Here is a 14,563-nt window from a genome sequence, read left to right on the forward strand (position 1 = left end):
TCTGGGTGCTTTAGAGTGGCTCTTGGAGTCACTCTAATTAAAGTGGCCCCTATGCAACCAACTCCTGAAGAGCAACTATAAATGCCCTTAGTGGTTTTCCAGTGCAACTGTCAAAGCAAGATATCCCTGTTGCTAGTCAGCAGGTTCTGGAATGCCTACCAATTGCTAAGACAAAACGTAAAACACAACTCTTTACCTTGGCTTGCCCACAGCAATGATGATGATCATTTTTAAGAATCGCTACCAATTTGTGAAGTGGGTTCATTTCCCTAGGATGTGTTGAACATATTTAAATTAAGCTTTTGGTTCAACACAATTCATGTGTCATTGTGGAAAGAACGTAAACACCTAGACTATGAGCCATTGATGCAATAGACATTTAAAGAACAAACAAAAAACCAAACAAATACAAAATGCAAAATGATCAGGTGAGGTGTTTCCAGTACAGATACAGAAATCTTTACATGTGCTCCAGGACACTGCAGGGAAGGGAAGGGGGTGATTTAATTAAAGTAGATCTCAGGAGCCACTCTAATTAACAATGCCCGCAACGTCTCGTGTATTCAGCATCCCTCACTTCAAAGTGGTGGCAGAAGCACTTGAACTAAAGCTTATTCAATGAGCTTTGGTTAAAACTGCCCCCACTGACATTTTGAAATACGGAAATGCTGAATGAATACACATGATGCTGAGCCTGCTGGAGCATTCTAATTAGAACATGTCAGAGCAGGCATCGGGAACACATATATGTGCCCTGGTGATACCTCCTGTGAAAAACTGCATGCAACTCCTATTATCGTATTCAAGAATATCTATTCCAAAATAAATACTAGAATGACTAGAACAGGAAGAAGGCTTATATTTCAAAACACAACTGAAAGACATTGGCCTGTTCATCCAAAAAAAATCAAGATTAAGAGAACTATGATTACTCTAGGTTAATACATCAAGGAGTTAAGGCTAGTAAGAGAAAAGAGTAATTTACAAGGTTAAAGAACAATGCTGGCCCAAAAGTCAACCTACAACAAATCGGGTGGACTTTAGACGAAGTTTTTTTAATCATCCAAGACACTGGTAGACATTCTGGAAGAGGAGTAGTGGGAGCAGAGATTCTGATTAGTTGCAAAAAAAGAGCTTGTTCAGGTTATGAAATATGACATAATTGCCTGTGATAGTGGGGAACTAACCTCAATGACTAGGAACTCCTAGTCTTAAATTCCTAAAACTAAGGAATTATGTTGCTGATTTGTATTCCACCCTTCACTGTCTCAAACAGGAAACCAGCTTGTTTAGCTTCACTTTTCAAACTAGTTTTACTTTCTAGCTCTCTAGTGTTATTTTATATATTGTAAGGAGGAGCCTAGAAGTGCTTGTTGGGTACATTTAAGTCTAAATTCATGAAATTCTGAATTCAAGATGCGCTCTTTAAAACCCATTCATTTTTGAAACCCTAATAAAGGTTGCAACATGACATACCATGTTTTTAACACAGTTCCGTTTTAACTAAACAAAAAAGTGAAACACCATCAGTATTAGATTTTACACTATCCATTTTGTTATTAAGTTTAACTAAAATGTTCACTGATATTCTATAAACTTAGAAAAGCTTCCCCTCTTCAGAAAAGACTAGCAAAAAAACCCAAACAAACAAAAAAAAACTGCTAAAAGTATTTCAATGCTGGCCCCCGGCCAATTTTTATTTTAATATTACCTACACACCTTTTCATAATGCACAGCCTCCTTTATGAAACTTCTGAAATCTTAAAAAGATATCCACAACATCATATACACAAAACCTTGTGCAATCTTAGAACCTAGAATGCAATCTTGCTCACATAGACAAAATTTCAACTGACAATAGGAACAGAATCACAGTTTTGCTTTACTGTTGTTTTTTTCTGCCACTGTCAGCAGCACCCAGACAGCATGAAGTCTATACATTTTAGCACAGACATATGCATTCTTGTTCCGGTACTATTTTTACATGAAAACCAAATTTATACATGCTCTATTTAGTTTATGGCTGTACAATGCACAGTACTCTCAGGTAGCTTAGTATTGCATAAAAGGAACGAATGTAGCTGACAACTGTTTAGAAAACAAAATAGCTAGCATAAATTCAACAGTGCTCTTTCTTCTGTCAGGCCACTCAGTGTTAACAACTTGTGCTCTGTGTATGTTCCAGGTCTTTCTTTTAACTTTATATTGTATGAAAGGAGTTACTTACTTTGGCAGCTTGATTCCAGTTGGATCAAAGCAATTTCACACAGTACCACATCAGCATTTAATGTATTCCTGATAACTCGAAAAATGTGTGCCTGATGTTCAGGGCCACATATGAATTGCATAACAACTTCTTGATACTACAAAACATACTAAGGTGAAATTCTTCCATGTGTTTGCATTTCTGTAACACTTAATGTATGAATGTTTCATGTACTCCAAGCAAAATTATGATTTAACTAACTACAAAAGATACAAAGACTATAAAACAACATGCACTTAAAATAAATGTCCCTGTAAAGATTATTGCTGCTTTCATACTCAGGGAAGAACTTGAAGCAGAAGTGTACTGCTATAGAGAATGGTAGATTTTGCAGCATGTAACCTAGTCACAAGACAGCTTGGTCCTAATGAAGGAATAGGGAGTATCTCTGGCTTACACAAGTGTAACACACATGAAGGCTTCAGGTTACAGTAGCAACACAGTCCATATCATTCTTTTAGCAATACATCTGAAAATATGGTTTATTTCTCTGTTCATTTAATGTGCACCTACTTAATGGTTATAGGAGTAGTAGGAATTAAGAAGCACCTGTTACCAAGTCCCTGTGTAGTATCAGTATATAAAGCCTAATTAGCATGTGGAACTCATTGCCACAGGATGTTGTGCAGGCCAATAGTTTCACCATTTCAGAGAGAGAGAGAGGGAGAGAGAAAGAGGGGTATATGGAACATAAGTCCAGGGCTGGATTAACACTTTAGTGGACCCCAGGCAGACAAACTCATGGGCCCTTGGCCCAGTCAAGACCTGCCTCCCTACCCCAGCACTTCCGCCTGTGGGGAGCAGGGCTCAGACCACCACTAGGAAGCAGCTACAGTGGGTGGTGAAGCCAGTGGAGCACTGTTGCCAAGTCATGTGAGAAAATGAGTGGCACTGCCTTTAAAAACAAGACCAAAACAAACTCAAGACATTTCAAAGAGAGAGGAGTGGGGGTGGGAGGGAAATAGGGTATGGTCAGAGAATATATGTGGGTGTGAAGGAGAGTGGGGGGTGTGGAGACCCCCCACATACCTCCTCCCCATGTCACACAGCCCTCTCCACCTGCAGAAGCATCCCTCAGGGCACTCGTGGCACATGCAGGTGCCAGCACTCCACAATGTGCAGCTCCAGCCAGCGCTGCATGGTGGTGGCAAAGAGTGCACCCCCGCCAGCCACTGCTGTCACACGGGGCTCCACACAGCCTACGTGCAGCTCCGTGCTACCTGGAGGAAGCTGTGTAAGCTGGAGCCAGCTGCCTTCCCCACCCTCTGCTTCCCAGGACCTGGAGGCAGGGAGGTGAGGAAGGCAGTCAGCTCTGGGCTTTTCCCAGTACTGCAGAGCTGTACGTGCACCGTGAAGAGCCCAGCATGAGAGAGGCAGTTGGCAGGGCTGCACGCCACATTCCCGCCATGCAGCACTGGCCAGAGGTGCACACCCAGGCCTGCTCAGGCCACAAGTACCCTGAGGGCTGCCACTGGTGGTGGTGGAGGGGGTGGTGAGTCACAGGGAGAGTGTGGGGGGGGCCACCTCCCCACCCCACCCTCACACCCACACCCTGCCCCCCTGAGCTCTGTGCACCCACTGCACCCTGGGCACGGTCTCCGTACTCCCGCCCAGCTGCAGCTGCCTCCCCCTACCTGGTGCCCAGAGCAAGCCAGACACAGGTGAAGGCATGCAGGGCCCTGAGACAGCAGCAGCAACCAGCCTGGAAGCTGTGTGCTGGCCAAGCCTGGCCCTTCCACGACTCCATCTTATTTCTACAACCAGGACCCACAGTTTGGGAACTGCTATATTACAGAAAAGCCCCAAATAAGCAACCTCTAAATCAAAAAGCCCAAAAAACCACAACCCATGACTCTCTAAAAATCAAAGCAACTTTTTTAAAAAAACAAGTCCACTTATTATAAGCAAACTTGGCAGCACTGCAGCAGAAGGCAAGGGAGGTTGATGGGGCCATTTGTACAACAGCCATGGAGGAAAGTTCAGAGCCCTAGGCATGTGCCTAGTTTGCCTATGCATTAATCCAGCCCTGCATAGGTCCATCAGAGGCTATTAAACACAAAAGTTAGGGATGCAACCTACTCATGGTGACTGGAAGGGTATGACAGGAAATGAGCTACACAGGTGCCCTGAGTTCATATACTCTTCCTCTAAAGCAAAGGCCAGCAACACACTTTGGCCATTCTCTTATTATCAGGGCTGTGCGAAAAGGGCCCTATTTGGTTCGGATTCGGCCCAAATCGGGGACAGCAATTCAATCCGTTGATTCAGGTCGCTATCTCTAATTTGATTCGGCCGAATCTGAATCTGAAGATTTGATGCCAATTTGGTGAATCAGCGATTCAGACACAAGCACAGCTTTAAAAGTTTTTTTCTAGATACCCTGAGGTAGCAGCATAGCTCGTGATCGCTAAGGTGCTGGGGCACATGGAGCATCCCACAGGAGCATGGGGGCGCTCTCCAGCATACCGGGCAGCAAACCCGGAAGTGAACAGGAAGTACTTCTGGGTCTGCCAGGGAGCACACTGGGGGCCCTCCCTGCCCCCCTAGCTCAGCGATTGGCCACAGGGGTACCCCCCCCAGACCCAGGAGGCACCAGTCACCCAGCCAAGGGGGTGTTGGGGGCCCCCCCTGCACACTCCCCGATGGACCAGTACTTCTGGTACACTTCCATGTCTGCTGCCAAGCACACTGGAGAGCCTCCCCATGCTTCTGTGGGATGCTGCATGCACCCCAGTACGGTAGCGTTCAGAGCCCCTGCTACCTAGAGGTATGTAGAAAGAACATTTAAAGCTGTGTCTATGTCCAAATCGCCGAATCTGTCCTAATCTTTCCAAATCGATTCAGGGAGATTAAGGGGTCCTCTGATTCCATTTGGATTCAGAGATTCAGCCACTGAATCAGGCCAAATCGAATCAGGGACCGAAGCTTCACACAGCCCTAACAATTATTACTTCTATATGCTGGAATGCCATTCAAACACTTCCAGTGTGATTTTCTTCCTCCAGATCACTAAAACATATATAGAATTAACTGTTCTCTCTTTAATCCTTTCTCTGGACACAGCCTACAACTACCCACACAGTAAAACAACAAGTTGTTGCCTACAATGCCTTCCTTTTAGGTAAAAGTACCAGTTGTGCACAAAAATTGTGAGCTCAGAAAACAGAAGATGGTGGCATTGAAGTTAAAATATCTGCCCAGGCAGGTCCCAGAGATGCTGAATATGGAATATTCCACACAAACATGCTTATTTCACCCCAAACAACTGAATGCCAGCCTTGTTAGGGGAGAAGTGCAACCACATCAGTAACAGATTGGGCCATTTATTTTACTATAGCTATTAACTTTGCCATTGCCTGAAGCACACTGTCTCTTCTTCAATTCATGTCCAAGTTTCCTATCTGATAACTTTATAGAAACTGAACATTGCACTTACTTGAAGAAGGAAAGACTTATTTATGCATTCTTTCCAAAGACAAATTTTTGGAGACTTGGAAGTAGATGTAATGGAACTAGGAAAGACAGGACCTTTATTGGTTTATTAATTTGAAGTTCAGTATTTTCAGGTGATTAGGACATCTCTGACCTTTCAATATAAGGCAGCATCAAATACTACATAATCATCCCTTTTGAAGACCGTCAACTGAAAAGTGTTCAAAATTTATGGCCTGTGCAGCAGCCTGTTCAGATTGTTACCAAATAGTATTTACTCTGCTAGCACTTGGGTGCATCGTGCATGTCCATTTTGGATTGCAATGAACTTTGGCATTAGCTACAAAGCTGTTTCCTTTCAATAAAAGGCTGAAGCCTCTTCTTTTACCAATTAAATGCTATGCAAATATTTCAAATTATTTTCAGGAATTTGTTCTGAATTATAAGTTTCTCTCTATATAAAAGCATTAATCAAATGATTCAGCAAAGCATTTCCCTGGTTCAATGAAGCGTGGGATTCCAAACTTGTGTGATAGTACCAGGAAACTTCGGAGAGTGAATCTTTAAGAAATCAGTGACATTACAAATATAAGATGAAACTTCACACACTAACTTACGTACACCCTGAAGTCATAGTTGCTATATCTATGCTATAACCACTACTGCCAAATAAAAACAGAAACAATCTATTACTTTTAAATTAGAGGGCATAATTGTAGTTACTTTTTTTAGTCTCCTGGCTTCTCAGAACACAAATCACCTAACTAGAAGTGTGCTTCCCTGATTTATTTTTTTTTCCAAAAGAGGGTCTATAGAAGAGTCCACATCCAATGCTCCAGATGAAAATCTAAACCATGATATCTTGGTCCAGGTTTCATCATCAAGTGACTTTTCAAATGACTTGGATTAAAGGACTATCCTTTTTTGGTAGCTGCTATAACAGCAACCACACAGTTCAGCTTAAGCAATACCTTTTTCCAACATAAAATATATACTGTAGCTAGCAAACACCCTTAGTCTTTCAGTTTAACAAGATAAGAGTTTAAGTTTCCAGTTAGTTAATTGCGCCCTTGGGAGGACTAGGCATATGTCAGCTAAAACTTAGTACTTGCTAGGATGTAATGTTACAAATTTCCCAGTCAACCCCTTACTGCCTGGAGTATTTTTGTGGTTACTCTAGCCTAAACATGCCTATAAATGTGGGAAAATAGGCATAAGTTTAAAGTTTGGAGCCCCAGGAACTCCTATAATAAGCATCTGTTCTCAGCCACACAGTAATTTTGCCATCTGTTTTTAAAAGAAACGTTAATAACTTCAAGGTTTGTTGCTCTGGGTTTTAGTAAAAGTAAATTAAGTTAAGGAGAAGTTTTCCTTTTTCTGAATACATTGATAATACAATATATTACCCAGAATACGATGTAAGGGTGACTCATAGTAACAGGCTCCCTGATTTAATAGGGAAGAAACTGCAGAGAGAGTAGAGGGCTAAGAGGTCATTTCAAAGAGTTGTGGCATTACTTTTAGACCAACGTTTAAAATAAAACACTCTCATAGAAGCAAGATGTTCCTTCTCGTCTTGATTAAACAGAAGGCTATTATTCTGTAAATATGGAACTATTTAGGTAGATGCTCTATTAGTCATTACAATCATTGTGTATGTTCCCAGCTTTGATTACTGAAGTAGTCCCCCTCACCTCCTTCCTTGATCTTCCAAGATACAGCTCTTACAGTGACCATTAAAAACCTCCTTGGACAAAGAACAGATGTGAATAGTTAAGTAGGTGGAATATTGTCCTACTAAATATAACTTCAGGGTGAAAGACGAATAACTTCACACACTTCACACCCATTATTTTAATAATTTAGTTCTGAAACATTGATTCTTTCAACTCAAGAACACACTGAATACACATGCAACCAGCAGCTACAATTAAAAACTAAACAAATGTTTGAGGAAGAAACAAACAGCATAATGTAACAGCTTCAGTCTCTGTAACAGTTCAAGAGTTCTGACCTACCATCACAATGGAAATGTTCTTTTAAAATATAAGCAAGCCTAGGGAAGACTATAATAAGGTATATGTTCTGAACATCACAGTCCTGAAAAAGAATCTACCCTCATGCAGTCAAAAGAGTTACTGTAACAGGATACAGAAGTTTGTCTATAGTATATACATGGTGAGGAAAGAAAACCAAAACATTTCTAAAAGAATTCTGTGTTTGATTTACACTGCATATAGAAAAAGGTTTTACTCAAGCAGAATTAGCCAGGGTTACAACAATTTGATGTACCTGGGCTTGATACTTACCACACTTCAAAACAGTAAAAGGTGTTTAATATGGGAGGTGTCATATGCTCACCCTAACACTTATTAACTGCAATTAAAACATCAGCAAACATTCAACTAGTTAGTACATGTTGAGAGTCATCATGGTGTTGCAAAACTGCTCCCTTTCAGGCAAGTATTATCTAGCATACTAATTTTAACCAATACTAACTTTAATAGGTTTCAGCATCCCATGATTTGCAACTGTGGCAAGTGGCCATTTGACTGCATAATGTACCAACTTTAATACATCATAACATGCCAATGAATTGCAACCATTGCAAGTGAATGTGTGACTACACCTGAACTCACATTCACCTTTTAATTGCCTACAAAACTGGCATTTCAAATATGATAATACCAGTGACAGAAATAAAAAAACCAGGAAGTTTAAATCCTCTAAATGCACAGCAGTCCAACCTATATAGAGACTCTATGAAGTCAGACTTGATTTAGAGTATGTTATTCCCTGTTTCAAAAGAGAATACGTGACATAGGTATGCTGAGAATTCTTGTGGGGATTTAGTATATATTATAAATGCTGGACAAGTGGAAGCATTCACATAGCCAACTTTCACAGACATCTCAACATAGCTACAGCACAGGATTTATTTAGGGTATGAAACCAATTTTTTAAATGCAGCAGTTTGTAGCTATTTGTATATTGTATTACACATGGCCCTTTAGAAAATAGGTACTCAGACAAAACTGCTATTCACAAGTCTTCTCATAACTTTAGGAGCTTTTAATTAAAAGGCATGAAAAGAAGTGCTTACATTTTCGCACTTGCACAATTACTATTCAGGTTATACCCCCATATTACTAGAATTTACACCTTTAACTCCACCTCTACTTGGTAAAAAGGATTCCCAAAGTCATTTGCCCATCAGGTAAAAATAAACCCAGTTGTGTCTCACAGATGTAGCCAGCCAAAGTAGACAGGTTTGCTTAGATAAAAAAACATGCTACTGTAAATGATAACAGTAACCACCAACCCAGGAGGAGAAATCTTGTTTGCTCGCTAGAGGAAAGCAGGAGCATGTGTATGTACAGATTGATTTACATTCATGGCACAGAAGCCCTCGCCTCCCTGGGTTCTGACCAACATGTACTACTGCCACACAAGCCAATTTTCTAAAAAAAAACCCTTTAAAACTGTTCAGAGACTTGTTCTTCAAATAAGAACCAGACACTTCTTTTCCTGTTCCCCCCCCCAAAAAAATACACAGCACACAGACAGTGGCACATTAAAAAAAAAGAGAAGCTGTAGACACAGTGTCCAGCAAGACATAAAATGATCTGGTACTGTGTGTGCGTGTTTGGGGAGGAGGGGGGTGGGGTAGAGGACTGACAGGTTCCCCTCATGTTTATGTGGCTGGCCCAGGTGTAATTGTACTGAACAGTGCCTGTTTTCGCTCTCCGAAAAGGCTGCACTGCATTTAAAATCTCACCTGATGCTGACAAGTTAGTGATGAACAGTTTAACGCTGTAAAGTGGGTTTGGGACTAGACTAATGAATAGACCCAGGCTGAAAGCCTAGCTTCTTTCTGAAAAGGAAAGGCTTGAATTTCAAGCTGCCACCCGTGGCAGAAGTCTATTGAATAAAACTTACTGGTTAAAAGGGGGGGGGGAGATACTATCGGAGAGCAAAAGCACAGACTGCTACAAATGTCAGATCACAGAATCACAGAAAACTAGGTTTGGGAGGGACCTCGGGAGATCATCTTGTCCAAAGGATCAGGGAGCACCGGGCGCACAGATTTGGGATTTGGGTTTCGCAGCGCGTTAAAGCCAGCCATCTGTCGAGCAGTCGCGAAAGGGAGATCGGGGGGAGGGCTTTGCCGGCGCTTCGCCGCACCCGGGTCCCGCGCCATCCCCGGCTCACGAGGCGGCGGAAGCTGTCCCTGGCCGGCGCCGTGACAGTACAATGGCTTCCACGCAGGGGCAGGCCAGCAAGACAGCGGGCTCGCCTCGTGATCCCTGCGGGCTCGGCCAGCGCTCAGCTGCCCAAACCGCGACAGATGTGCGCGTGTCCCCCCCCGCGCGCGCGCGCGCGCACACACACACACACTCTCTCCAGCACTGCCTGCTTGTAGGTGCGGGCTCCCTCGGTCCTCTCTCTCAGGCCAGGCGGAGAGGGGGCAGCTCCACTGGCAAAGTCAGACTGGAGCTGGGGAGGGGGAGATCTTTCTCTGCCCCTCTGCAGAGCTACTCCCACCAGTGCAGCAGTCCCCGGGGGAGCTGCAGGGGTTCCTCAATAGTCCCCCCGCCCCCCCCCCACACACACACCGAGATCCCTGAAATCCCAGCCGCAGAGGGAGAAGCCCGGGGGGGGGAGCGCAGCAGTGCCCTGGGAGCCGGGAGCGAGGGTGGTCTTTGGCGAGGGGCTGCGTCTCCCCCTCGGCAGGAAAGGCGCGGGGAAGAGCTGAGCCGCAGCCTGCGGGGAGCCTGGCACATCCGAGCGAGGCGGTGCGTGGGGCTTCTCCCTCCCTCCCGCCTGCCGCGCGGCGGAGACACTAGTTGATCCCCCCGTGCCCGGCCCGGCCCGGCGAGCACTTGTCGGGGCTGCCCTCGCCCGGGGCAGGAGGGTCGTGGGGTGGAAGCGGGGGGTCCTGCCCCTGCCCCCCGCCCCCCCAGCTCTCACCTCCTTGAGCTCCTTGGCCACGTCTTTGAGGTCCCCCAGGACTAATTCCAGGTCCTCCACGATGATCTTGATCTGCTCCTTCACCTTGGCCTTGGCGGCGGCGGGCTGCCCCGCGCCGGGCGAGGAGGAGGAGGATGAGGAGGAGGTGGTCCCCTTGGACTTGGCGGACATGCTGCGGGGCCGAGGCCGGGGCGGCGGAGGGCGAGGCAGGTCAGGCGCGCTGGGCGCCCCGGGCCCCGTCCCTCGGGCTGCCGCCGGCTGCCTGGCCGCGCATGGCGGGCGCGGGGCCGCCGCCGCTCTCCGCCGGGCACCGGCACTGTGGCGCTGCCATCAACTCCCCGAGAACTGCGCGGAGCGGCCGGGCTGCAGCCGGGCGGGCGCCGCGCCTGCGCCTCCCTCCCCGGCCGCAAGCACACGCGGGCAGCCCCTGCCTCCAACCCCAGCCCCAGCCCGCTACGCCCCGCGGGACCCGCCGGCTCCTAGCGCGGGGCACCGGGGGGATTGCTTCACCCCACCGCCCCAAACTTTCTCATCTTTTCCAGCGCCGCTGCGGGGAGCCGTCCTGCACGGCCCGCCCCCGGGGGCGCCTTGTGTGCGGGGGGAGCCGGGGGGGGGGGGTGTGCTGGCAGAGGAGGGCAAGGGGCTGGCAACTCCCCCCGCCCAACCAGCCGCCGCCTCCTGCTGGCGGGAGCTCACGTGGGGGCTGCTCGCGGCTCTGCGACAAAATGGGGACCCCCCACACCCCCCCACACGAGATGGGGAGCCCCTCCCACACACATATACAAAGTGGACCCCCCCCACACACACACACACATACAAAGTGGACCCCCCCCCACACACACACACGAGATGGGGAGCCTCCCCACACAGGAGGCGTACCCCCCACACACACGCACACTGGTGCCAGGGGCAGGGGGCACCACAGGGGAACCTGTGAAAGCGAGGGAGGAGCACTCTCGGGGCAGCCCCTGGCAGAGCTCCCGGGAGGGTTTGGGGTTTCTGATTTATTTTTTATTTTTTTTGCTTCCTGCTGCTCCAGGAGGATGTGTTTCGGTCCAACATTGAGTCCCAGCTTCTCCCGCCCACCCTGGGCCTTTCTCCCAGTTTGGGGACCCGTACAGATCTCCCTGGGGACCAGGAAGCATCATCTTATGTTCGGATGACATGATGCCGCCCCGGGTCCGAGTCCCCTCCCTTGCCCTAAGGGGACGTGGACGGGCCCCCGGGCCCTGGGGCTGCGGAGCAGGTGAGGCTCGATCCACCTTCTCCTCCCTCGCGACGCCGCGGGGGAGCGGAGCCGCTTCGGAGCCCCTCTGGTTACTTCCGAGAAACAGGCAGGCTCACTCCCGCACAGGGCTGCCTCCTGGCTTGCTTCAGCACTGAGTTTGCGGGGGCTGGAAGGGGAAGAGATTGCCAGATCCCGCTCACCTCTAGTGGCTTTTCAACTCATTGCAAGAAAAAGACAGCGTGGCCCAGGCTGGGGACTCGCATCGGGCATTTCCAGCTCAGAACAACCAGGAGAGGCCAGAGAGCCCAGCCCTGCTCGCAGGATCCCCCCGGGGACTTTGCCACTGGCTTTGAAATCTTGAATGCTGCTGTTCCTGGACCTGTGTCTCCCCCAGGGTGTTTGTGCCCCAAAGCTTGCAAAGAACTTTTTTTTCTAACTAGTTTATTGGTCTAATAAAAGATATCCTAGCTACCCAAAAAGCCTTGTCTGCTTTTGTTCCTGGGGGATCTCTTTTGGCAGGTAGAGACGTTTTCACTGAGTGAGGGGAAAGAGCTGAGTGGCTGCAGTGCATTTAAAACCTCACCTGTTGCTGACAAGTTAGTGATGAACAGTTTAATGCTGTAAAGTGGGTTTGGGGCTAGACAAGTGAATAGACCCAGGCTGAAAGCCTAGCTCCTTTCTGAAAAGGAAAGCCTTTCCAGAGTGAAAGGCAAGCTCAGTCTGCCAAAACTTGGTGTCCTCCTTTAGGAAAAACTCCCCTTGGAGGACTTGGCTCAAAGTGTCTCATAGTTAATCTGCCAATACTGAGAAAAACTGGAGAGAATATTTGAGTTGGTCTAATAAAAGATATCAGATTTACCCAAAGAACCTTGTCTGCCTGTGTCCTTAGAGGCTATCACCTACACCCCTGAACACTGAGAAAAGTATTTTTCAAAGGCATTCACTGGAGCTTTTGAATTTCACAAGGACTCCCTTCACACCCTTTCTTAAAGCACAACTTTTCTTAAAGCCTTTAGGCAAGTAATAGTTTCAGCTAGCCCACTCAGCATCCGAGTGAAATAGTTTTCAGTTAACCCACTCAGATGTTCAAAGAGGGAATTGGAAAACTGATGATGATGATAATGCTAATAGCAGTAATAATAATAATTGGTGCTATTATTATTGTAAATGGTATTAACAACAATAACTATGATAATAGCACCAATTATTATTACGGTTGTTGTTATTGCTTATCCAATATGGAAAGAGAAACAATATCATATGGCTTGCTACTCTTTGGCAACAGTTTGAATTTCAGATCAGCAAATTGGTAGGAGTGTGGGGAGAACAAACCCACAAGCTGCTGAATAGTTTCAAATAATTAATTTGAAAGATACATTTGAGTATCTTTCTATGTGTAGACTTGCCATGAACAGAGGAGAGGCACAATTCATCAAAAGCCATTAATCAAGCTATTCATGCAGAAACTAGTGTGTATCCAGCTTATAATTACCATAAAAAGTCTCTGTAGTTACAAACAAGTTTACAGCTAGGGACAGATCAGTTGACTTTTTGCTGACAGATTCTCTCTGATAATGACTAAAACTACATTTCAGGAAGGCATAAACTTCCTTTCAACTAATTGTAAGTTACCGTGTTATTACACAGTGGGTTTAAAGTAAGCTCCCTCCTGAATGCAGCTGGAGATGATCAAAATGACAACTCCAGCTCTTTTGTCTGGAGTTCCTTATAACTAGTCCCCGTTTTGGTTACCCTAATTCATTCTATAATTTGCAATTTATTTTCACCTAATTCCCTCTTAATTATATATATGTTAAGTCATATTGATCCCTATGGGACATCTTGGCATTAAACATTTCTGTCCCAAGTGGTGAAAATTTCTTCCTGCTTTGCCTCTTCAACCAGTTTTGAGCCATGACAACATTTTACCTTTAACTTCATTATTACAAAGCTCTGTATCGGACACTTTGCCTAAACATCTTTGAAAATGGGAACTATATAATCTACTTCTTCCATCTTTTTCTTCACTACTTATTAACTCTTTCAAATAATTTTAAATTAGAAATACACCATTACACCTCACAGAGACTGGGGTGATTTGTCCTAATTTTATTGTAATCATGTATTTATTCTTTACCTATAAAGATTTATTATCTATTTTTCTGGTTAGATGGTTAAAGTTCAGTGCTGTGTAACTCAATAAACCAGTCTTAGAATCTTTTCAGATAATGCATATATTGCTAGTCCTTTTCTCAATTATACATGACACTGTTTTTGTTTTTCTTTGGTTTGATGGGGTTTTTTTGCTTTGTTTTGTTTTGTGGGTTGGTTTTTTGTTTTGTTTTTGTTGTTGTTTTGTTTAATAAATTGCACATTTATGTAGTGGCTAAACTACTTAGCATTATAATTCCTTCTAAACTCTCAGATGAATGTCATTTGGTCTAAGAGATTTGTTGCAGCTTAATCTCTCAGGTTTTCTACTAGTACTCCATTTTATATCTATAAATCATATTCATCCACCAGCTTCTGAGAAGAGAGTTCATTTCTTATTTTTCTTTGCTTTGTTACCTTTTAACCCTAGTGATTTAACAAACCTACTGACAGCCAGATTGTCATAGGGCCTTGAGAGGGTGAATTAGATTACAGGACACAGAAGAAGCCTCCAA

The 14,563-nt window shown here is 45.3% G+C and overlaps 1 protein-coding gene and 1 long non-coding RNA gene across 2 annotated transcripts in view; one reads left to right on the forward strand and one right to left on the reverse strand.

Moving 5' to 3' along the window:
* PRR16 (proline rich 16) overlaps positions 1–10,840 on the reverse strand; it is a 300,611-nt gene extending 289,771 nt beyond the window's left edge. The window contains 1 exon segment of the mRNA XM_014608641.3: positions 10,670–10,840. Within this exon segment, the coding sequence (XP_014464127.2) occupies positions 10,670–10,840 (171 nt within the window).
* On the forward strand, positions 10,790–11,916 carry LOC109280827 (uncharacterized). The gene is made up of 2 exons (XR_002087276.2): positions 10,790–10,879; positions 11,709–11,916. It is a non-coding gene; the product is annotated as an uncharacterized LOC109280827 (long non-coding RNA).
* Positions 11,917–14,563: the final 2,647 nt, after the last annotated feature.

This window comes from Alligator mississippiensis, chromosome 3 (assembly GCF_030867095.1).
Source record: "Alligator mississippiensis isolate rAllMis1 chromosome 3, rAllMis1, whole genome shotgun sequence".
Taxonomy (NCBI): domain Eukaryota; kingdom Metazoa; phylum Chordata; order Crocodylia; family Alligatoridae; genus Alligator; species Alligator mississippiensis.